Source organism: Lithobates pipiens, unplaced genomic scaffold (assembly GCF_037356315.1).
Source record: "Lithobates pipiens isolate NorthernLeopardFrog02 unplaced genomic scaffold, aLitPip1_a1.2 Scaffold_18, whole genome shotgun sequence".
Classification (NCBI taxonomy): domain Eukaryota; kingdom Metazoa; phylum Chordata; class Amphibia; order Anura; family Ranidae; genus Lithobates; species Lithobates pipiens.
The window spans coordinates 266,782,457-266,808,616 of NW_027507758.1; the positions used below are offsets into that span (position 1 = coordinate 266,782,457).

The 26,160-nt window shown below is 40.6% G+C and overlaps 2 protein-coding genes across 2 annotated transcripts in view; both read left to right on the top strand.

Annotated features, from left to right (window-relative positions):
• Window positions 1–17,377, top strand: part of MTCL3 (MTCL family member 3) — an 87,148-nt gene extending 69,771 nt beyond the window's left edge. The window contains exon 7 of the transcript XR_013276713.1: window positions 17,258–17,377. The gene's annotated coding sequence lies outside the window, so the exon portion shown is untranslated. The remainder of the gene's footprint in view (window positions 1–17,257) is intronic.
• Window positions 17,378–17,729: 352 nt separating this feature from the next.
• Window positions 17,730–26,160, top strand: part of KIAA0408 (KIAA0408 ortholog) — a 74,825-nt gene continuing 66,394 nt past the window's right edge. The window contains exon 1 of the mRNA XM_077486928.1: window positions 17,730–18,444. Within this exon, the coding sequence (XP_077343054.1) occupies window positions 18,130–18,444 (315 nt within the window). The 5' untranslated portion in view covers window positions 17,730–18,129. The remainder of the gene's footprint in view (window positions 18,445–26,160) is intronic.

Consider the following 26,160-nt stretch of genomic DNA (forward strand, 5'->3'; position numbering starts at 1 on the left):
ATCACACATGACGTATCACTTTTGTGATATACTGTTCAATCAGCATGCATAGTGCTGACATCAAACGTTAGATGGACCAACTCCATCTAGCATTTGTAGTAACATGAGTAGTGACTTTGTAGTCCTTAGTTATCTCCATTTCATGGCCAGTTCAGGTTCTGTTTATCTCCCAGTAAATACAGCACAGGCAGCATACCGCTGCTATCCTAGTGACTGACCATCCATTGCCCCTCCACTTGAGTTAGGATTGAATGGAATGCACATATCTTAAATAGCTGTCAAAAAAGTAACAATTTGCTTCTGTGCCGATTACAGTGGATGCCGGGATAACCGCCAGCATGGACTAGTGGCATTAACTAATGTGCAGTTTCAAGGTAATTTGTTTTCAAAGATGGATATTGCTTGAAGGCAATCCAAAGAGCTGGAATTTTAGATAAAATACCCATGGACATTCTCTTCCACACCTGGATGGATTGGTTTGATGTAATATGGCTCCAATTTAACATAAGTTTTTAACAGATAGGATTGTTACAGCTTATAGGATACATGCTTATATCATCATTCACAAGTCTGGCAAGCACTTTCCTATATACAGTTATATACGTTATGTATTTTGTCATTTTTATACCAATCATTGATCTAGTCTCTATTGTAAATTTTCCAATTATTTGCCTTGTAATTGGTCGGAATCAGAATATAAATGGCCATTTGAACCCTAAACTATTTTAGGTTCTAGTTTAATCTATAATAACGGTGTTATATTTGTAAGTGATTTGACTAATTGAATCATTACTTGTGTATACAATGTATGTGATAAAGTCTATACAGTATAACTAGGACTTTTTTGTGCTTTAATGCTCTCCTTATGGCTCAGTTGTTAACCACTATACAAGATCTTGGAAAACATTCACTAGGGCTGGGTTCACACGTGCGATTATGTAGTGATATTTGGATGCAACTTTGATAAGGCTTGCACACTCACCAGCCGCTTTATTAGGTACACCTGTTCAATTGCTTGCTAACACAAATTGCTAATCAGCCAATCACATGGCAGCAACTCAATGCATTTAGTCATATAGACATGGTGAAAACAACTTGCAGAAGTTCAAACCGAGCAAAACAATGGGGAGGAAAGGGGATTTAGGTGACTTTTAATATGACATGGTTGCTGGTGCCAGAGAGGCTGGTCTGAGTATTTACTGGGATTTTCACGCACAACCATCTCTAGGGTTTACATGGTCAATGGTCCAAAAAGAGAAAATATCCAGTGAGTAGATCCAGTTGTGTGGATGAAAATGCCTTGTCAAGAGGAGAATGGGCAAACTGGTTCGAGATGATAGAAAGGTAACAGTAACTCAAATAACCACTCATTACAACCAAAGTATGCAGAATACCATCTCTGACTGCAAAACACATCGAACAATTGGCACTGGCTCACCAAAATTGGACAATAGAAGATTGGAAAAACATTACCTGGTCTGATGAGCCTCAATTTCAGCTGTGACATTCAGATGGTAGGGTCAGCATTTGGCATAAACAGCATGAGAGCATGTATCCATCCTGCCTTGTATCAATGGTTCAGGCTGGTGGTGTAATGGTGTGGGGCATATTTTCTTGGCACATTTTGGGCCCCTTAGTACCAATTGAGCATAATTTAAATGCCATGGCCTACCTGAGTATTGTTGCTGACCATGTCAATCCCTTTGTGACTACAGTGTACCCATCTTCTGATGGCTACTTCCAGCAGGATAATGCACCATGTCACAAAGCTCAAATCATCTCACCACTGCTTTCTTGAACATGATAATGAGTTCACTGTACTCCAATGGCCTCCGCAGTCACTAGATGGTGGAATGGGAGATTCACATCATGGATGTGCAGCCAACAAATCTGCAGCAACTGTGTGATGCTATCATTTCACTATGGACCAAAATCTCAGAGGAATGTTTCCAACACCTTGTTGAATCATTTCCAGGAAGACTTAAGGCAGTTCTGTAGGCAAAAGGGGGTCCAACCCGGTACTGTCAAAGTGTACCTAATAAAGTGGGTGGTGAGTGTATATTCTGTGGGGCCAAAATTGCACTGGAACAACACCAAAGTAGTACAGGCTGAGTACAATGCTGAGTTGCACTGATGTAAATTGATACCCTTGAAAACAATGTGATTTCCCTTGTCATGCGACCTAAGTTGCAATCTGAACCAGGCCTTAGTCATTATATTTTTTTCTCAGTAAAGGGAGGAGAAATGTTTTCATTGTGTGTGTGTGTGTGTGTGTGCGTACTGAAGAAAATCTGGATCAAATACAGTTCTGTGCCAATTAGGAGCAGTAGAATGACAGTGGCGCATCAGACTGGTTATTTTTTATTTTATACAAACTTTATTGAAATGTCACAGAGTTCTGTTGGCCACAGCATGGTGCGATGCAGTGGATTGCATTGCACTGTGCTGCACTAGGGTTGCCACCCCATCCCTCTAAACCCGAATACATATGAATTCCACAGGTTCTGTGGCTGATTAAGGTGGTAGTTAAACTCACTTGGCGCCTTATCTGCATTAAATTGGCCTCAAAACCTGTGCAACTAATGTATGTTAGGGCCGGTTCACACTATTGCGATGGCAGACATTGCATGTAATGTGCAGCGCACTGCTGTTCACATTACATGCAATGTCTTTGCGGGTGTGATGTCAGCCATACAGATAGTCGGTGCAAACACGCACAGGACCCTTTTTTCAGTTCGGACCAGAGTCGGATCACATGTGTGTTCACACATATGCAATCCGATTCATGTCCGAACTGTCAGTTCGCAGTGTGATATACGAGCTGAAATGGGGGTGTCGTTAACATATAATGACACTCCCCAGCAGTTTGCATATGGCATACGGGAACCCGCGTTTGATTTGCAGGGTTCTTGCATCGCAATAGTGTGAACTGGCCCTTAAGGTTTAAAGGGATGAGGTGGCAACCCTATGCTGCACTGAAAAAATAACTGCATGGTGTACTTTTTGTCTGTGCACACCACCACAACACAGTGGTTTGAAGTGGCCAGGTAGTAGAAAAGGCATTTTGCCTTGTCTTGTGGTGGAACTGTGCTGGAAAAGCCACCTAATGCAGTCCTACAGCACCTGGTGTGATTGAGCCCTGTCTGTTAAGGGATCAGATACTTTTCTATTAGATGATCCTAAATGCCAACCATGCACATTACAATCTGTAGGCGCAATTTCCTTTAAATCTACAAACAACTGTGTCTTGAATGGCCCCTTTTGTTTGGATTAAAATTAAATGGACTATTTAGGTAAGCTCTCCCATTGCATTGTTTTGGTAAAACTAAAGCAGGCCATACCCTATACAACTTTCCTTTGGTATACCCTATACAACTTTCCTTTGGTATACCCTATACAACTTTCCTTTGGTATACCCTATACAACTTTCCTTTGGTATACCCTATACAACTTTCCTTTGGTATACCCACTTTCCTTTGGTATACCCTATACAACTTTCCTTTGGTATACCCTATACAACTTTCCTTTGGTATACCCTATACAACTTTCCTTTGGTATACCCACTTTCCTTTGGTATACCCTATACAACTTTCCTTTGGTATACCCACTTTCCTTTGGTATACCCTATACAACTTTCCTTTGGTATACCCACTTTCCTTTGGTATACCCTATACAACTTTCCTTTGGTATACCCACTTTCCTTTGGTATACCGTATACAACTTTCCTTTGGTATACCCTATACAACTTTCCTGTGGTTCCTAATGAACTGGCCAAAATTCACTCCATTGGTGGCCCTGTTGCCAGCCTTTTGTCCTTCATCCTTTGATTGAAAAATCCGAGAAGCTGTGCAGAAAATCTTCACCCGAGCATCAGTTGTATCCAATCAGATAAAGCTACTGTTTGGGTTTCCTGATAGCCGCCACTGCATGGATGGAAAATCAAAAAAAGTTTGATTTTTTTTTTCTTTCAGCATGCAGGCTGAATAGAAAAAGAAAAAAAAATCCAAGCATTTATGGCCATTTTAAGGAAATTATACAGAGATTATACCAATAAGATTGTATAATCAATGGCTAGCTTTAGAAAAAGCTTCTTTTCTAGTATGTGTATATCTGCCATTTTATGTTGTTGAAAAACAGGCTGTGGGTGCTCATTTATTAGTACATTCCAACCTTATTGCAGGACATGTTTTAATTGCTTTGCCTTGATATGCAATAGTAGCTGCATATCACAGGTATGGACATGTTGGATCTGTAATCAAATACAAGGATAATACAATGAACAGTCTTGTCTGAAAGTCAGGTCTGTTGTCATGGCTAAGGTTATTAGTTATGTCTACATTGGACACAGTGGGAGGCCTCAACCACACGACACATTTCACACTCACACAAGATCTGACACTTTAACCTCTTGCACATCATTTATCAAAAGGTCCAAGAGATCAATGAACTTGCTTTGAACAGCTAGTTGGGTTGAAGAGACATTTCTACTTCTATGTTTACAAAGGTAAACCTTTTCTGCTACAAACAGGGAGGTTGCCGCTGCTGACTTCTCATTCTGCAAAGGCCATTAGTCTGGCTGCCCTACTGACCTCTGTCTTCAATACTTCATATCACCAAGCCATAAGTATGCAGAAAAGAAATTCTGACTTTCCCTGGTATGTACACTTCAGCCAAGTCAGTGACACTGTGTAAGGGAGCAAAGCAGCAGGGGATCAAAGGAAAGGTGAGTATGTGCTGCTGCCGAGTGGGGTGCTTAAAAGTGAAAATGTTGCATTGCCTCACATGTACTAATCCCAGGTTATAACCACTTGGCCATCAGAGTATTTTCTTATTGTTTAAAAATTGACATTTTTGGCTAGAAAATTACATAAGCCCCACAGAACATGATTTATTTTGTGAAAGCAGAGGACTTGTAGAATAAAAAGATGGTAGTTGCAATTTTTTGTGAAACCATAGTTGCAGTACTGTTTATCAAATCAATTTTTTCAGTAGAAAATACACTAAAATAAAATTTAGTGCACACAAACACAATTTAATCCTCAATTTTGTTGTAAAAAATACAGTAAAAGATGATGTTGTGTTTAGCAGACACCCTAGGGAATAAAATGGTGGTCATTGCAACTTTTTATGTTACACAGTATTTTTTTTTAACGCTTTTTTTGGAGAAAAAACTTACATGAATAAAAAATAAAAAAACACAGTTAGCCTGATTTTTTTGTATATTGTGAAAGATGATGTTACGCCACGTAAATGGATACCTAACCTGTCCCGTTTTAAAATTGAGGACACTTGTGGAATGGCGCTAAACTTCAGTACTTAAAAATCTCCATAGGCAACATGTAAAAAATTTTTACAGGTTACATGTTTAGCATAAAACCACTTTCATGCCGAGGGCGCCTGCAATCTGCCCTCAAACTGTTGCTTCCTTGTCTCCGGTGTGAAACCCCGGAGGGCTTTCACACCGGAGCGTTGCGCCAGGAAAAGTCCTGCCAGCAGCTTCTTTGCAGCGGTGAAGGAGTGGTGTGTTTAAGCCTTTCACGGCCGCTAGCGGGGGGGGGGGTAAAAGCGACCCGCTAGCGGCCGAAATGCGCTGCAAATCCGACGGTAAAACGCTGCTAAAAATAGCGGCGTTTTACCGTCGACGCTATAGGCTCGGCGGTGTGAAAGGGGTATTAAAGAGGAGGTCCAGTACTAGAATTATTGCTCCCACTCTAACATTCGTGGCAATACCTCACATGTTTGGTTTGAACACGGTTTTCATATGCTAAAACAAGTGGTTAAATTAGTAAACAATGCGGTTTATTTACTAAAGGCAAATCCACTTTGCACTACAAGTGCACTTGGAATTGCAGTCACTGTAGATCTGAGGGGGACATGCAGGGAAAATAAAAAAACAGCATTTTAGCTTGCACATGATTGGATGATAAAATCAGCAGAGCTTCCACTCATTTCAGATCTCCCCCTCAGATTTGCAGTGACTACACTTGTAGTGCAGAGTGGATTTGCCTTTAGTAAATCAACTCCAATCAGTACTAATGAAGGTGCTATATATAATCAGAGAATGGTTCAGGTTCTATTCTTTTATTATATAGATTATATATGGCACTTTCATTAGGTCTCATAGTTTACTAATTTAACGAACATAAGGACTTGTTTTAATAAAATCAGGTCTGTTGGTAGCTAATGAGAATCGAATACGTAACTTGTAAATATGTAACCTGTGTGTATCTTGCTCTGATACTAGCCAGTGCCTTACCAGCCAATGACCTCACCGCACGTCCCTGCAGCTGCCAGCACTAGAACTTGAACACAAACAACTAAACAAATAATGTATGAGTAGCTCAGTGCTCTGTAGTAATGTTTCTTCCCTCATACTACACATCAAGCACTATCAAACCAGTGATGTGCAAACTTAAAGTGATTGCAAACCCTCACCCTACAAATAAACCCATTCCATTTAAAATGTAAATGAAAGGCAAAACATTTGTGTAAAAAAAAAAAAATCATTTTAAATTGTGTATAATAATAATTTTAAATACCCTTTTCCTTTTTTTCTATAAGTGATCGCATTCCCTCAGTTCTCAGCTGCATAATAGCTAGGGGAGGAGAAACCGCAGTACAATAAACAATAATCTTCCCAGTGAAAGGCTGTGCAGGGGAGGGGGTTATTAGGACAAGTCTGATCATTGGAGGAGAGTAGGCTGAGATCCTGACATAGTTAGAAAAACTGACCACAGTGTTTTCTCCTGCTTAGTGTGGTCAGTTTTTAATAGGGAAGTAGAGGGACTGGCAGGATCACCAGGGATTTCACACAAAGGAAGCAATACAAAACAAAGAGGATACTTTCTCATACAAGCATATGGTACAGCAGGCACATATTAGGAATATAACAATTTTGGGGTAACAAACAAAGTGTAATAACTTTAAAAAAAAGAAAAACAATCTGTTTAGTGAGATATACATACACATATATATATATATATATATATATATATATATATATATATATATAGGTCCACTATGTAAGCCTTCTGGGAAGTTTTCTTTTTTATTACTTGAAACTACTGTTTTCCATATGCACAAACAACTCCACACGTGCTCCACTCCCTGCGCTCAGTGAAAGTCTCTTTGACCATTCACTCACCTTTTGCCTGTACCTGACTTTTTTTGTTTATTATTATTAAGCTTGACATCACTGGTTTGATGAAGTTTAAGGGTTTGATATGTAGATCACGTATGGGAGGGGGGGAGTGGGTTAGGTCAACTGCTGCACTACTCCTATAGTATGTCATTTGTTTTTAGTACACAAAATGTGGTGCACAATAGTTGTCTACATACACAAAGTGCTTTTTTTAATAGTTTAAATTTTTAAACGTATTTTGTTCTTTTTACTTTATTGCTATCACAAGGGGCTAACAATCCTGCTAGTTTTAGCGGTGCTTTACCACAGTTTTAGAGGTGCTTTTCGGGTGCTGGTGCTAAAGGGTTAAAAGCACCCACAAAGCGCCACTCCCGCGGTGCTTTGCAGGCACTTATTCGGTGCTGCCCATTGATTTCAATAGGCAGGAGCACTTTAGGCGCTCCTAAAACGCTGCAAAGATGCTGCTTGCAGGACTTTTTTTAACGTCCTGCTCCACACTGGAGTGACAGCAGAGGCGCTTTGCAAGCGCTATGTTTAGCAATATCGCTCCTGTAAGCGCCTTAGTGTGAAAGTAGCATTCTTCAGCTAAACACACACAAGCAAAAACAAGAAAGAGACATCTCTAAGTGTAATAGGTTAAAAATCTATTTATTAAAAACTTGGAAAAGGAGTACACATGCCCGGAGGTGGCCCTGCGCATGCCCTGAAACACTTTGACCTCCTGCATCTGGTGACGTCATCACGCTAAGTAAGCGCTTCATTCTACCTGCACTGCACAGACTTTCAGACCTGTAAGAGAGTGGCCAACGTTCCTTCCCAGCAATGTGGCTAATATCTAGCTCGTTGTGGATGTTCTGGCAATACTGAGCAATGCCCACCAGATTGATGAGCCTGTTATAGTTACTTACACATGAGTATCCCCTTTATAGCTTTAAATTAATCGATTTTTAAACTATTACACTTAGAGGCGCTCTCCCTTTCTTGTCTTTGTATGATATGCCCTATGTGAACTTCATAACTGGATTTTAATAAGGACGTTTAAAGGAATATATTACCGTTTTTATATTGTCCATGAGAATAAACTATTAGCCTGCAGCTTTGTATGGACTTTCCCTATGCGCCTACAGTACTCTCTCTTACTCTTACCCAAACAAGCACAGACTGTGATCCATCAGCTTTTTACCCAGCTTTGCAGCTGGTATTTTGGCCACTCTGAACCCCTGAAGTGCACAGAGATTAGCACTTTCAGGTTCACACTCTACAGTAGACATCAGGGAACACACAGTGTTTATTGTGGCCCCAGGTCCCCAGGAGGAGTTTGATTGACTTGCAACCACAGGAGGGGTGTTGTGAACCCATGCAAAATTAAGGGTGCCACTTAATTCATGTAAAAGTGATTGGGTGCTTCTATAGCCACCCAGTCTCTTTTACCAAAAATTTCTGAGCCTGCTGAAGAAAATAGAAACAAGCTGATGGCTGTTACTGTTCCCATGAGCATGTTTTGACCCTGGGGCATACAGAACGCTCTCAAAGAACTCTAGTGATTAAAATAGAACTAAAGGCAAAACTTAAAAAAATTTTTTAAATAGAGTAAAGGAGGGTTATAACCTCTGTCAGTTGCTTTGTGCCATTTCTGTCCCATTGGGGAGATTTCCTTTCACTTGCTGTCCCAAAGACCTATCACCAGGTCACTAAAACTAGTGCTCCCCCTTGGAAGATTTCCCCTCTATTCCCGTTCTGGTTACCACTTGAAATTTAAAGTGGAAGTAAACCCCCCTTTTGTTTTCAGCCAAGGAAGCTGCCATCTTTGCCTTTGTTTAATATAAAACTGCTATGATGCTCCACATGTGATCAGTTATGACACCAGCCATTGGGTGGTTTGACAGTTTGGCTGAGAGCATAACCAATGGGAGTGTCACATTTCTGGCACGTGGGGGAAATTAAACTGTTTTATGGATGGGTTTACTTCTCCTTTAAGATTTTCTTTCACTTTCACACTCTGTGATAATGGTCACCAGGACAGATAGAAAAGGTAATAGGAAAAGAAAAGGCCGGTCCAAGTGAGTGATGGAACCAGGTAGGTCGGGGAATGGACTCCTCCCGGGGGTGCTAGCCTCGGCTCGCCTGCCGTGGAATTTGGATAAAAGGAATGGATGGCTGCACACCGAGGTAGTGTTGAATCTCTTTATTGTAAAATCTGTAACATGAATAACACCACAGGACAGGCAAACAGGTACATTTAGACGTGTTTCACACAGCAGCGCTGTGCTTATTCAATAAGCGCAGCTTCGCTGTGTGAAACACGTGTACCTGTACCTGTTTGCCTGCCCTGTGGTGTTTTTCATATTACATAAAGAGATTGATCACTACCTCAGTGTGAAGCCATCCATTCCTTTTATCCAGATAGAAAAAATGAATCTCCCTGATGTGGCACAGACAGCAATAATCCACTAAATCAACCATATAAATAATAATAAAGAAGCTGCATCAACATGATATAAACAAGTGCAACAATATAAAGTGCAAAAGAGTTCTGAACATATATAACAAAGTCCAAAACAATGCAAAAAGAAATATGTAACAAAATCTCCAATAAAAAAAGTGCAGAAGGTACAGTATGTAACTCAATCTAAAAAATAAAATGAAAGAGAAAAATGAATAAACTTGTATGTAACATAGTCTCACAAAAGAAAGTGCAAATAAAGTCCCAATTAATCGTTGAAATACAGTGATGAAAAGTGTTCACAGTGCCAATAAAGTGCTCCAGTGCTTGAGTGAAATCAGACATGCAAAGCTGCTTTCCAATTATAATAGAACTCAGCACCGGAGATCTAAATGCGCTCATGAGAAAGGTAACACTCAGTAGTAAAACCACTCTTCTCAAAGGGTCATCCACCCAACATGGATCATCAGCATAAGACCAGATTGGATGGTATTCACAGCCACAGCATCAACATATATGTATAAAAAAAAAAGCACCTCATGGTGCAGTAAGCTTAAAACACGTTTAAGCATCTCCCTCCTGCCGTATAGTGAAATGGTGGGTGCAAGGTGGCTCTCTCGTTTTGGGACAATGTCATGTGACTTCATCCCACTCTCATCGTGCTTGCACGTAGCACGGTGATCAGTGATGAGCTCTGTCCCTGGCATACGGCGCATCACCGATCTCGGTAAAGAGCCAATAAGGGGAAACTCCTCCATTCAATGACGAGGCTCTTTACCCATGTGATTAGCTGTGTCCAATCACAGCTGATCACATGTAAACAAGGGAATTCTGGTTATTGGCATTCTTCTCACACTGACATCCTGAGAGGAGAGCCAATCAATGGCATTTCCTCACAGGAGAGATCTGCACAGATAATCAGGGCACTGATCATCAGTGCCCAGCAGTGATGCCAATTAGTGCCTAGCAGTGCCTACTCATCAGTGCCCAACAAAGCAGCCTATTATTGCCCATATGTGCCACCTATCAGTGCTACATATTAGTGCCTCCTCATCAGTGCCTATCATCGCAGCCTCATCAGCGCACATCAATGAAGGAGAAAAAATACTTATTTACAACATTTTATAACAGAAGCTAAGAAAAACTTTTTTGTTTCCAAGTACTGTGTTTAGCATATTACAGATTAACAATAATAGGATCACAATCGGTATGCCAAATTATGAGATATATTGCTCAAAGAATAGCATTCCATCATGGTTTCCAAAATATGACACATCTTCTGCGTGTTTCACAGAACAAATCACGCTTCTTCAGGAAGAAATTTATTGTTGTGTGCCTACAGTTATAGAAATAAAAAAAATCTGTCAGCATTATAAGTCATTATGAATGTCTAACTGACAGTGTTACTTTTCTATTTAGTTTTAGTCAAAGTCTTTTAACTAAAATACCATTTTAATTTTAGTTGCATTTTAATCATCTGAATTGTTTTAGTTTTAGTAGACTAAAATCTCCAGTACATTTTATTTGACAAAAATCTCCAGTATCATAAACAAATAAAAATATTGCTTTTTGACAACATTAGTACAACACTAAAACGTACAACATTAAAATATAAAAAAAATAAAAAATCGTGAACTCTATTGGCTGTAATGCCATTGCACGTATTACCTGAATATAAAAACTTTAAAACAGTTCTTTGTTAACCACTTGCCGACCGCCTCACGCCGATGTACGTCGGCAGAATGGCACGGGCAGGCATAAGCACGTACATGTACGTGCTTTGCCTCCCGCGGGTCGGGGGCCCGATCGGGCCCCCGCCCGGTGCCTGCGGCGGTCGGTTTTCGTTCGGGAGCGATCCCGGACGAGGGGACGGCCATTCATTCATGGCCACCCCCTCGCGATCGCTCCCGACGAATGGAAATCCCCGGTGACATCACTTCCTCTCCTGTAATGTAAACACAGGAGAGGAAGTGATGTATTCTCTCCTCCGTGTCGGTATTTTTCGTTCCGACACGGAGGAGAGCGGATCAGTGAGTTGCACCAACACATCCCACACACAGTAGAACATGCCAGGCACACTCACACCCCCCCTTTACCCCCCGATCACCCCCCCAATTACCCCTGCCCCCCAGTCACAGTGACACCAATGTCATTTTTTTTTTTTTTTTTTTTTTTTTTGCATTGGTGTCATTTGTGACTGTAATAACTGTTAGGGCAGTTAGGGTTAGCCCCCTTTAGTTCTAATGTACCCCCCTAACCCCCCCAATAAAGGTTTAACCCCGTGATCACCCCCCGTCGCCAGTGTCACTAAGGCTGGGTTCACATTGCAGCGGTTTATGAGAACGAATGTGATTCGCACCGCACTGCAGTGCAAATCACATCCGATCTCTGTGCGATTCGAGTTCAGCCATTCGCCGCACCCGCCACACCCGCCGCACCCGCCGCAAATTCGCACGGGACCCTTTTTTTGGCCCGCAGCAGAATCGGATCGCATGGGTGTTCACACCATGCGATCCGAGTTTGCAGATCGCACTGCGATATGCGAACTGATCTGGGGGTGTCAGTAACATTTCACTGACACTCCCAGCAGTTCGCATAGGGCAGTGTGAACTGCCGCCGGGAGGCATGCGATGCGGGAACCCGCCGCGGATTCGCGGCGTTTCCGCATCGCTCCAGTGTGAACCCAGCCTAATAAGCGATCATTTTTCTGATCGCCGTATTAGTGTCACAGGTGACGCTAGTTAGGCAGGTAGGTATTTAGGTTCGCCGCAGCTTTTTATAGCGCTAGGGACCCCCATATACTACCGCATAAAGCCCCCTGATTGCCCCCTAGTTAACCCTTTCACCAGTGATCACCATATAACTGTTACAGGTGACGCTGGTTGGTTAGTTATTTTTTTATAGTTTCAGGGCACCCGCCATTTATTACCTAATAAAGGTTTAACCCCCTGATCACCCGGCAGGTGTCATTTGTGACTAATAACTGTTAGGGCAGTTAGGGTTAGCCCCCTTTAGTTCTAAGGTACCCCCCTAACCCCCCCAATAAAGGTTTAACCCCGTGATCACCCCCCGTCGCCAGTGTCACTAAGGCTGGGTTCACATTGCAGCGGTTTATGAGAACGGATGTGATTCGCACCGCACTGCAGTGCAAATCACATCCGATCTCTGTGCGATTCGAGTTCAGCTATACAGATAGTATGGCTGAATTCGTGTCGCACCCGCCGCACCCGCCGCAAACTCGCACGGGACCCTTTTTTTGGTCCGCAGCAGAATCGGATCGCATGGGTGTTCACACCATGCGATCCAAGTTTGCAGATCGCACTGCGATATGCGAACTGATCTGGGGGTGTCATTAACATTTCACTGACACTCCCAGCAGTTCGCATAGGGCAGTGTGAACTGCCGCCGGGAGGCATGCGATGCGGGAACCCGCCGCGCATTCGTGGCGTTCCCGCATCGCTCCAGTGTGAACCCAGCCTAATAAGCGATCGTTTTTCTGATCGCTGTATTAGTGTCACAGGTGACGCTAGTTAGGCAGGTAGGTATTTAGGTTCGCCGCAGCTTTTTATAGCGCCAGGGACCCCCATATACTACCGCATAAAGCCCCCTGATTGCCCCCTAGTTAACCCTTTCACCAGTGATCACCATATAACTGTTACAGGTGACGCTGGTTGGTTAGTTATTTTTTTATAGTTTCAGGGCACCCGCCATTTATTACCTAGTCTCACTAGTGTACCCCTAAATTTAGGGGTGTCTACTTTCTAAAATGGGGTCATTTGGGGGGGGGGGTTTGTGCCATCTTGGCATTTTATGGCCTTCAAAACTGTAACGCCCTTAGAAAGCCTGAAGGCGGTGCTTGGTTTTTGGGGCCCCGTACGCGGCTAGGCTCCCAAAAAGTCCCACATATGTGGTATCCCCGTACTCAGGAGAAGCAGCAGAATTTATTTTGGGGTGTCATTTCACATATGCCCATGGCATGCGTGAGCAATATATCATTTAGTGACAACTTTGTGAAAAAAAAAAAAAGTTTGTAATTTTCCCGCAACTTGTGGCAAAATATAAAATATTCCATGGACTCAACATGCCTCTCAGCAAATAGCTTGGGGTGTCTACTTTCTAAAATGGGGTCATTTGTGGGGGTTTTGTGCCATCTTGGCATTTTATGGCCTTCAAAACTGTAATAGGTAGTGAGAAGTGAACTCAAAAAATTACGCCCTTAGAAAGCCTGAAGGCGGTGCTTGGTTTTCGGGGCCCCGTACGCGGCTAGGCTCCCAAAAAGTCCCACATATGTGGTATCCCCGTACTCAGGAGAAGCAGCAGAATTTATTTTGGGGTGTCATTTCACATATGCCCATGGCATGCATGAGCAATATATCATTTAGTGACAACTTTGTGAAAAAAAAAAAAAAAAAAAAAAGTTTGTAATTTTCCCGCAACTTGTGGCAAAATATAAAATATTCCATGGACTCAACATGCCTCTCAGCAAATAGCTTGGGGTGTCTACTTTCTAAAATGGGGTCATTTGTGGGGGTTTTGTGCCATCTTGGCATTTTATGGCCTTCAAAACTGTAATAGGTAGTGAGGCGTGAAATCAAAAATTTACGCCCTTAGAAAGCCTGAAGGCGGTGCTTGGTTTTCGGGGCCCTGTACGCGGCTAGGCTCCCAAAAAGTCCCACATATGTGGTATCCCCGTACTCAGGAGAAGCAGCAGAATTTATTTTGGGGTGTCATTTCACATACGCCCATAGCATGTGTGAGCAATATATCATTTAGTGACAACTTTGTGTAAAAAAAAAAAAAAAATTTTTTTTTTGTCATTATTCAATCGCTTGAGGCAAAAAAATAAAATATTCAATGGGCTCAACATGCCTCTTATCAATTTCCTTAGGGGGTCTACTTTCCAAAATGGGGTCATTTGGGGGGGGTTTGTACTGCCCTGTCATTTTAGCACCTCAAGAAATGAGATAGACAGTCGTAAACTAAAAGCTGCGTAAATTCCAGAAAACGTACCTTAGTTTGTAGATGTGACAACTTTTGCGCAAACCAATAAATATACAATTATTGACTTTTTTTTTACCAAAGACATGTGGCTGAATACATTTTGGCCTAAATGTATGACTAAAATTGAGTTTATTGGATTTTTCTAATAACAAAAAGTAGAAAATATCATTTTTTTTCAAAATTTGCGGTCTTTTTACGTTTATATCGCAAAAAATAAAAATCGCAGAGGCAATCAAATACCATCAAAAGAAAGCTCTATTTGTGGGAAGAAAAGGACGCAAATTTTGTTTGGGTACAACATTGCATGACCGCGCAATTACCAGTTAAAGCAGCGCAGTGCCAAAGTGTAAAAAGACCTCTGGTCATTTACCAGCAAAATGGTCCGGTCTGAAAGTGGTTAATAATGAAAAGAAGTATCAAGTAACATCTTTGTAAATAAAACCAAGTTTTACAAAGAAACAAAAATATTGCTTTTTGACCACTGTTAATTTTGAAGCCAAATTTACATTTAGTTTTAGTCATAGTCTTTTGACTAAAATGCCATTTTAGATTTAGTCCCATTTTAATCATCTGAATTGAAACTGAATTTTATTTTCGTTTAGTTTTTCGTCACTGAAAATATAGGAAATAGGTAATATGGTTGCAGACAGAAGGGTATTCCCCTGTTACTGAAAACATGCAGCTGACGATAACTATGACAAAAAAGAAAGGGGCCTTACAATCCCCTCCAGAGCAGAGCTCAGACTGGGAAAGGGAAAAGCAACACAATTTGCCAATCCATTGCGTTGTAGTGCACATTCTGATAGGAGGAGAGAGTATAGTGATAACGAAAGGAGCAGGGGTACACTTTTCATATTATGGAATTTTTCAGAGAAAGGTGTCTTGAACATGTTCTTTAACATGATGATTTGTCATTTGTGAAAGTTTAGTGATTATGTGGATAACATTATATATCGCTGGTAATCTTCAAAAGTGTTATGTATTACCTTTTCTAACTCCTTATATACTGTATTTATCTGTGTATAACACGCACTTTTTTCCCCTTAAAATCATGGGTGCGTGTTATATGCTGACCCCCCACTGATTGTGAGCGGAGGAGTGAGCGCTGCTGAGATACAGTGTACTTGGCTCGGCTCCGCTCACAGTCACGCCCAGTCCCGCTCTATGATGGACATAACACAGGGACTGGGCGTGACTGTGAGCGGAGCTGAGCCTAGCCGAGTACACTCGGCTATGTGTATCTCGGCGGCACTGGGCTCCGCTCACAGTCCAGCCATTGGACCATCATAGGGCAGGACTGGGTGGGACTGCAAGAGGAGCCGAGCCTAGCCGAGTACACACGGTTTTGTGTATGTCGGCCGCACTCGGCTCCTCTCCTCTCACAATCAGCGGAGATCAATTCCAAATTTAAATACAGGGCTGCAATGACAACAGGCTGCAAAGACACCGGGCAAGGCTGTAGATGGACACTGATAAGGCTGCATTGATGGACATTTAAATCTAAGGTTTTTTCCTTAAACTTCCCTCCTAAACTTGGGGTGCATGTTATATGCCAGTGCGTATTATACACCGATAAATACGGTATATGTCAGTGATGGCGAACCTTGGCACCTCAGATGTTTTGAAACTACATTTCCCATGATGCTTGTGCACTGTGCAGTGTAGGTGGGCATCATGGAAAATGTAGTTCCAAAACATCTGTGGTGCCAAGCCAAGGTTCGTCATCACTGATATGTGTTATTATATATATATATATATATATATGTATATATATATATATATATAAATAAATTGTTATAAATATATATATATATTATATATATTTTTTTCTAATCTATGGTATAGGACAGTGATGGCGAACCTCAGCACCCCAGATGTTTTGGAACTACATTTCCCATGATTCTCATGCACTCTGCAGTGTAGATGAGCATCATGGGAAATGTAGTTCCAAAACATCTGGAGTGCCAAGGTTCGCCATCACTGGTATAGGACTTTTTAACTGCAGCAGGTGAAATTTTTTAATTTTATTTATTTTTAAAGAAAAATTTTATTCTTAATGTTTGTGGCGGTGACACAATTTTCCACACACACACACATATAAATATATATATTTATTTATATATATATATATATATATATATATATATATATATATATATATATATATATATATATTTTTTTTTTTTTATTTTTTTTTTTTTTTTATAGTGGTGCTTAATTGTTTAGTTAACATACTTGGAGCAAAGTTCTCCTTGTGGCTGTTTTAACAGCACATTTTTCATTCAGCCATAAAAAACACAAAGCCTGCCTTGTGTAACTTCAAACTAAAATTGGCAGCTATCAAGGATTTGATGTGTATACACCTCCGTTCATTTTTAGGCTTATGAAATTGTGAGCTCCACTATAAAGGCTAAAACTGTCTTGGACGTGAGGTTGTTTACACAGAATACCAGCAGATCTAAAGTTACAAAACGGGGGCTGGATATGAAAGCTTTAGAGCTGTCCACTCCCAAGCTGACGTCACGGGGGGACTCATCTGCCTGGGTCATTTTTATTCTGTCCTAGTTTTGAACATTTGAATGTTGCTATTTTTTTTTCCCCCTCCTGCAAACGGTTTTCTCTGCACATTGCAGCTGGAGTAAGTGACTGCCTTGATCTGTGTCTCGTTTTAGTTGGAAGAGCTTCATAGAGATTCTGTACAGCAATCCATACTGATGTCTGCATCCAGCTGCTTATGGTACTGCACTGAAAATCGAAAACATTGAACGGAGTGTTAGGAACCCCCCCCCCCGGAAAGGTAAGATCTTACAGATGTTCTTTTATTTTCTGCAACAATGTTGAATACAACTTACAATTTACTTGTGGAGGACCCAGGAGGAGACCTCTACAAACACTTCAGCTGTTCATACGCTCTTTAAGACAGTGATTTATTAACTAGGCAGTATTGACAAGTGCCACTGTTACTAGTATGTCACTAGTTGGTTATCATAGCTCTCCTTTTTTGTCCGTTTTCCTTAACAGCTGACAAGAGGTATAAGATCATGGATGAATTTAGCAAGCACGTTCTTTATTTAGAAGAAGCAACACATTTTTTTCACCTGTAGAATTTTTTTTGTTTATGAGCCTCTGCGTATATGTATATATTTATGGAGAATGTCGTGCCACGATGTCTACTGGTTAAAAATAACAGACACGCTTTTACGTCAGAAGGGGCTTAGATTTAGAAGCTGTATAGAGCTCAGATAGGTTTCCTTCTTTTCCTGGCTTGTAGGCAATAGGAAGCTGTTGATTAGGAGGTCCACTTTGGCTGGTTGGCAAGAGCTGGAACTAAATTGAGGACATTTATTAGCAGAGGCATTAAGGTGACCTTCTAGAAGCATGGAAAATACGGATGAGTCAACATAACACGGGTGCCAAAGACTCGTGATCCAGAAGAAACTTTTTCGCAACAGCTAATGATGGGTGTTTACACCTAAGGAGGCACAAGGCGACAACAAGGGGGAGGGAATAGGTCCATATCTCATCTGTTGTGTCTGATCAAGCTATGTGGAATGGAACTGAGAATGTGCCAGGGTTATGTAATTGCCAAAGATACCAGTGCAGGTATGGAACTTGTAATATGTCTGGGATCAGCTGTAGGGTAAGAGACAGATCCAGAAGTCGCAGTCCATTAAGAGGCGTCAAGGAGACCACATCTGTCTTGAATGGTTTGTCACATCAAGGGAATAGACCGGACCCCCAGGAACAGATCCTGTGTTACAAGAAGAAATGTGATGAGCTCAGGAGGCATCACAGGAAGGAGAAAGAAGTGTGGATGAAAGAGAAGGAAGTGTTTTTGAAGGAAATTTCAGAGTTAAAAGTAAATTTTGTAGTCTAGTACAATATTTTTGATGCTGCATATTATAATTTGATCATAGCTAAATCAAAACATGCACAGACATATTTCTTTTTAGAAATGTGCAAGATTTAATAATCACCATGCGTCAGTATTTTCCTTTATCTCCTTATTTTCAGGATAATTGGTCAGTCATTTTCCAAACACATCATATGGTTTAATTATATATTTTATATATATATATATATATATATATATATATATATATATATATATATATATATATATTATACAGCATGCTGATATGGTTAGCTATATTTGGATAGTTACAGATTGGGGTGATTGCCACATTTTTTATATATTTGTGTAATCTGCATTTTGGACCTTCATTGCTTTATTATTACTCATGCACATCTTATATATTATGATCAAAGACAAAAGTACTCTATAAATTGCTTACAAACATTACAGGAAAGTATGAAAGGTTTATGATTTTTTTTTTTTATTCTTGCTATAATGTATTTATAAAATGCCATTCACAACTGGACAGTCTACCCAGTGCTGCAATCTATATGCCAAAGATTGTCTGATGAACATTTTGGAAATGGTGGAATATATGCTGTTTTCTCTAAATCATGACTCCCTGTGCTTTTCATGAACTTGCAATGGCAAGTTCAAGTTGATTTTTACCTCCATGCAGCTTACATTAAACAAATTGTATATTTTCATGTTTGTTTTTAACATGTTCCTTGGAACAAAATGTATGTAGGTTTCCAACTAGGATATATTAACACTATTGTGTTCAGTTTATTGGGTGACTTCACGCACATTGATGGTTTAGACAGAGATATTATTGTTTGTGATCATGAGCAGCTGAAGTGACATAGCACAATGACTGGCTTTGTAATGCAGATGCAGAATTGGTGTAGCCATTTACTATTGTTTAGTCCTAGTCATTGATCAGCATTCGTAAACAACAGGATCTCTAATTGGGGGGGGGGGGGGGGGTTTGAGGAAAATAGAAATTGCAATAGAATTAAATTATAAATTTTTTATTGTTTGCATAAATGATGGTATATATACATTTGACAACTAGGGCTTAAAATTGGAATTGCTGATTCTTTAATGTGCAATTAGTATTATGGAACTAAACTTTATTTACACAAGCTATACATGAGAGATACATACATTTACTATACCTATTTTATATCTATATCTTATCTTATAGGCATAAATAACCAGATTCATATAATAGTTGTGTAGGTGTACGAGATGTGTCTATTAAATAACAAGACTGATTAAATAACTCACCTTTATTTATATGTATTACAAATGTAATGCTTGTCCCCTTCAATATACAGTGTTTCCCATTTGCACTAATTCATTGCTGCAGTCTTGTTTTCCATTGGTCATGGAGAAAATCTATTTCTGTCAGCTGTTTCAACACATCTGCCGTTTTCTGCTTTATAGCATCAACGTGTCCCTTTAAGCACTGATTTAACTTTAGGGAATTCATTCTCCGTCCCTAAATCTTTTGTGCCACTCAAACACACGCGCACGAGACAGGCCATCGTCCCCATAAACTGTAGTAAGCATTTGAAAACATTCTGTTGGTGTTTTGTGCAGTTTTACTAAAAATTTCAAATTGACACGCCGTTCACCTTTTAAACTTTGTATTTTTTTGGCACACTACAGAAAACACAACCAAACTAAATGGTGACTCACAATCAACTGAACGTCATAGAGTGTTGCTGCTAGTCATGCAGGTTCAAACATGTTCAAGGTCACTACGCATGCAGTTATTACTGGTTCTGACAGCTTTGTTTACTAGGTGGGATCACAGCCTCCTTATTTAATAGATACACCTCATATTATACTGCCAAATATTTTCATATAACAATATCAAGAACAGCACAATACCTTAGCTTATAGCTACAAAGCCATAGATTATTGAATACAACTATGGAAATTATATTAAGTCCCCCACTGAGAGGTCAAGTTATGCTGACAACGATTTAAAAAAAAACACAAACTATTCGTAAAAATGTATTTGTTTGTCTAGACTTTTCTTATAGAAATTAAGATGTTCTTGCTCATATGTATTAGACGCAAGGGAATGCCACATTTTGGTCTTTAGAATTCTACCAACAGTTTTTTATATCATTGACATAACTATAAAAAACTTGCCTGAAATAAGTAGCTCATTTTAATTTTAGACAATGTCCTATGGCACCCAAGACAGTAGTGCCAGAGTGCACCCTCTTTCACTGTTTGGCCTGTTCTTGGTACACCTATCTGACCAGTTAATCCTCTGCTCTGTCAATATTGAACATACTGTGCAAAAAGACATCTATATACCCATCACACATTTTCCTGGAATAGGTTCAAAATGGGTGCTGTAGCAACCACCAGCTGGAGACTGGAACACACATAACACAGTGTAGATAATTGCCAGCACACCATGGATCTTCTGGCTGAGGCCAAACATTTTTTATTGAAGCACATCACAAACAAGAGAGTGCAACGTTTTGAAGCCGTGCAGGGCCCCTTCCTCACATTCCTGATGAAGGGGTCCTGCGCGGTTCTGAAAAGGTTGCATTCTTTTGTTTGTGATGTGATAATGCCTCAATAAAAAATCATTTGGACTCAACCTGAATATCTATGGGGTGCTGGCAAATATTTACACTGTGTACTGTGCAAGAACGCTGCGTAAGATATTTTCCCTGACTTGTACAGAGAGACTAAACAACAGGGTGGACCTTCTCCCCCATAAATGGTCCATTATGTTAACGTGGGGCAAAGTTGTTCACTTTAACATCATTACAAAGGACAAGCAGACACTCTTTACTACTGGCGGAAAAGAGGTTTAACCAATTGAATACCAGACACTTTCGCCCCTTCCTGCCCAGGACAATTTTCATCTTTCGGAGCTGTCGCACTTTGAATTGCCTGGTCATGCAACACTGTACCCAAACTAAATTTTTATCATTTTCTTCCCAAAAATAGAGCTTTCTTTTGGTGGTATTTGATTACCTGTGCGTTTTTTATATTTGCAAAACAAACTAAAAAAGACAGACATTTTTGAAAAAAAAAAGTTTTTTAGTTTCTGTCATAAAATTTAGTTTTCTCCTTCACTGACAGGCACTGATGAGGCAGTACTTATGGACACTGATGAGACGGCACTAATGGGCACTGATGATTTGGCACTGATAAGGTGGCACTGATATGTAGAATTGATGGGCACTGATAGATGGCACTGATTAGCAGCACTGATGGGCACTGATAGGTGGCACTGATGGGCACTGACAGGTGGTACTGATAAGGTGGCACTGATGGGCACTGATGAGTAATCACTGATATGTAGAATTGATGGGCTCCGGTAGGCGGCACTGATATGCAGCACTGATGGGCACTGGTAGGTGGCACTGATGGGCACTGACAGGCGGCACTGATTGGCTCTGATAGGCGGCACTGTTTGGCCCTGACAGGTGGCACTGATGGACACTAATAGATGGCACTGATGGGCAGCACTGATAATGAGGATCTGACAGGTGTTACTGCTGAGCACTGTGATGGGCACTGATTGGCACTGTGGTGGGCAATAATTGGCGCTTTAATTGTTACAGACAGACAGTATTGATTGGGCACTGACTGGCAGCTAATGGGCAATGATTGGAAGCTGATGGGTACATCTGATGGGGAGCTGTGCTGATAATCAATGTGCTGATTATCAGCACAGACCCCCCCACCCCGACAGGGAGATCCGCCGATCAGCTCTCCCTGTCAGCGCAAACCGAGGAATGCCGTTTACCGCCACTTCTTGGTTCATGTGATGATCAGCTGTGATTGGTTACAGCTGACCATGTGGTAAGAAGCCTCTGTCAGAGGCTCCATACCACGATCAGAGATGCAGTGTGTCAGACATTTTTCTTTTGGTTAAACTTTTCAGTAGAGACTGGGGTTTATTTAATAAAGGCAAATCCACTTTGCACTACAAGGGCAATACAAGTGCACATGGAAGTGCAGTCGCTGTAGATCCAAGGGGGACATACAAGGAAAATAAAAAAACTGCATTTTTGCTTGTACATAATTGGATGATAAAATCAGCAGAGCTTCCCCTCATTTCAGATCTTCCCCTCAGATCTACAGCAACTGCACTTCCAAGTGCATTTCCAAGTGCACTTGTAGTGCAAAGTGGATTTGCCTTTAGTGATTTAACCCCATAGTCTCTACATCTGACAAGTAATGTCTATGGTCATTGTTAAAGAGAAAACTACAATTAACTTTGGGTCAAATTATTTTATATATTTTTAAAAGTTTATATGGTACTTTTTTAACTGTTTTTTTTTTTATTTTATTTTTTTACAATCTATATAAAATGTTTTACAAATAAGCAATTAAATGAGGTTACACTAATCAGAAAATATTCCCAAGGCACTATGTTTTTTTTTTCAAAGAGAGCACAGCAGGATCTGTTTACTTTCACACTGTCTATGGTTTATGCACTTAAGATATAGAGCATGTTCACAATGCATAGTGAATTTTCACTAAGCAGCGCTGTTGAATGAAGTAGTGTGCAGGCGGGAAAGTCCTACCCTTAAAGTCCTGGGCTGCTGCTTGAATGAAAGAGCAGTCCAACGCTTCAGGTGCTGTTAGCACAGTATATTTTAACTATTGCTTCAGCACTCAGTAACTAAAAAAAACAAACAAACGAGAAGAGTAGCATATTTATTACTGTATATGGAGCCCGACTGCATTACAGCAATAAACATAGAGTTACATAGACTTTAATCATGCTTGAATTACATTTAGTTTTATAAAGCACTTTGGTTGATTTACTAAAACTGGAGAGTGCGAAATCTGGTGCATAGAAACCATCAGCTTCCTGTTTTTTTTTGTTTGTTTTTTTGTCAAATCTTCTTTGAACAAGCTGAAGTTAGAAGCTGATTGGCTACCATGCACAGCTGCACCAGATTTTGCACTCTCTCATTTCTGCCAATCTCCTGCAGCCTCTTTGTGGCCACCTGCTGTTTATATGTATTTATTCCAGCAATGGCTGCATGGCATTTCTCAGGGTGGGTTTCCTAATGATGAACAGTGTATTATGCCAATGTAATGAGTGTTTAAATGGCCATTTGAGTCTCCATTGGAGGCTCTTGTGACAGGGTGAAACCATGGAGCACAACTGGCAGATTGGTAGATTTTTTTTTTCTGGGGCTAGAGAGGTTAGTGTTAGAATGTTGGTGGTTATAGATGAAGGGATTTTAGTTTTCACACTGACTTCCACTTTAAAGCTAGAAGTTAGTTATGACTTTTTTTTCCTAGTTTTTTTTGCATAGTTACATTACTCAAGCATGGATCTAAGTATGTGTGCATCCTACCTGGCTGATCTCTGTGGGGGCTGGAAAGGGCTATAGTTGGCACTGGTGCTACAGTGATCACTGATAGCTTCCAGGTCCCGTGCCCAGCTTTTACCCTGCTGCATTGTAACCACAGGGGATAACTTGCTCAGCACATGCACCATTCAGAGAAAACTTTGTCAAGTGCCAAGTGAGTGATCTCCTGTGTTCACTATGCAGCAGGGCAGTCCCTTGGCATGGGACTTGGAAACTAGTGGTGATCACTGCAGTAGCAGTGCCTAGTACAGTGATTTCTAGCCTCCACAGGGATCTGCCAGATATGACTCATGCATACTTATATTGGTCCTAGCTGAACCAGTGTAACTATGCAAAAAATAGTCATAGCTAAACTTCCACTTTAACCGCTTGCTGACCAGCACACGCCGATTTACGTCAACAGAAAGGCACTGGTAGGCAAAAGGGTGTACAGGTACGTCCCCTTTAAGAAGCGTTGTCACGGGTGCGCGCTCGCCGCGGTCTCCGTGACAGCGGGTCCCACGGACTCGATGTCTGCCGGGTGCCCGCGATCATGTCACAGAGAGAAAGAACAGGGAGATGCTTTTGTAAACAAAGCATTTCCCCATTCTGCCTAGTGACAGGACAGAAATTACTGCTCCCTGTCATCAAAAGCAGTGATCACTGTCATGTGTGTTGAAGCCCCTCCCCCCACAGTTAGAATCATTCCCTAGGACACACTTAACCCCTTCACCGCTCCCTAATGGTTAACCTCTTCACTGCCATTGTCATTTACACAGTAATCAATGCATTTTTATAGAACTGATCGTTTTATAAATGACAATGGTCCCAAAATAGTGTCAAAAGTGTCCGATCTGTCCGCCATAATGTTGCAGTCCTGATAAAAATTGCAGATCGCCGCCATTACTAATAAAAAAATGTTTTTAAATAAAAGTGCCATAAAACGATCCCCTATTTTGTAGACGCTATAAATTTTGCGCAAACCAATCAATATACACTTATTGTGATTTTTTTTTTTTACCCAAAATATGTAGAATACATATCAGCCTAAACTGAGGATAACTATTTTTTTATATATGTTTGAGGGATATTTATTATAGCAAAAAGTTAAAAATATTGCGGTTTTTTTTTTCAAAATTGTCACTCTTTTTTGTTTATAGTACAAAAAATAAAAACCGCAGGGGTGATCAAATACCACCAAAAGAAAGCTCTATTTGTGGGAAAAAAAGGACGTGAAATTTTGTTTGGGTGCCACGTCGCAGGACCACACAATTGTCAGTTAAATCGACTCAGTGCTGAATTGCAAAAAGTGCTCTGGTCAGGAAGGGGATAAAATCTTCCCGGGGCTGAAGCGGATCTTCACTGCGTCTGAGCACCACAACCCAAAATATAATTTAATTCATGTTCAATATTCAAAGCAAACTCACCCATCTATGCATGTCTCCATGCTTTATTTTGCTGAGAAATCTTTTAGAAAAACTTCCCTTAACATTTCTCTCCATGGCCACCATGAGTAAGGGCAGATGATTCATGTAGAACTTTCTTCCTGGAATCCATCTGCCATTAGCTCAGGCATGCAAGCAGTTGGGTGTGCTTAGCTGAGAAAACCCCTCCTTCCCTCATGAAGACACCAGGGATGTATGATATCAGTTGCCTTGGCCAGAAAGCAGGTAGTAACCGAAGAAATGTAAAAAAAAACAAAAAACTTTTAAAACAAGTAAATATGATATACTTTGCCATCTATTTACTAATGCTAGCAGCATAAGGATTACAAATAGTCAATGTTGATTGAGAGAATGAAGTTCCACTTTAAAGTTTAACTCCAGGAATCTTGAAAACTATTCAAGGGTTATCTGCTCATTTAAGTCTAGGAGGAATAGACATTCGATTTATTTACCCAATCATCTACTGCCACAAGCTCCTCCGCAATGCTATGCTGATCCCTGACATCATCAAAAAACCGATGCAGGGTCCATAGCCCTGCTTTGGATGTGAGGACTCTGAGGGAAGGCCCACATCTAGAGCGTGGAGGAGTGTCTTCTGCCAGGAGAGGAGAGGATTGAGTAAATAAAATTGCTTTTACCAACCTTTTTCAACCAGGGTGCCTTGAGGTTTCTTCAGTGGTGCCTTGGCAAAATGCCTAAAAATCTAAAATTGTATACAAGCCAGCAGGTGGATCAAGCCTGCCTTTTAGTTACAAAGTCTTGGGTTTTCATTCTGCACTATTATGACTTTCTAGACACTGGCATCGTAACAACCAATGATGTCATCAGTTGATAGGGAGGATGTCTGTTGCATCCACAGCATCCTTGTTTGACCCTCACATTAGCTGAGTGATGGAGAGAAATTGAGGGAGAAGAGAAAC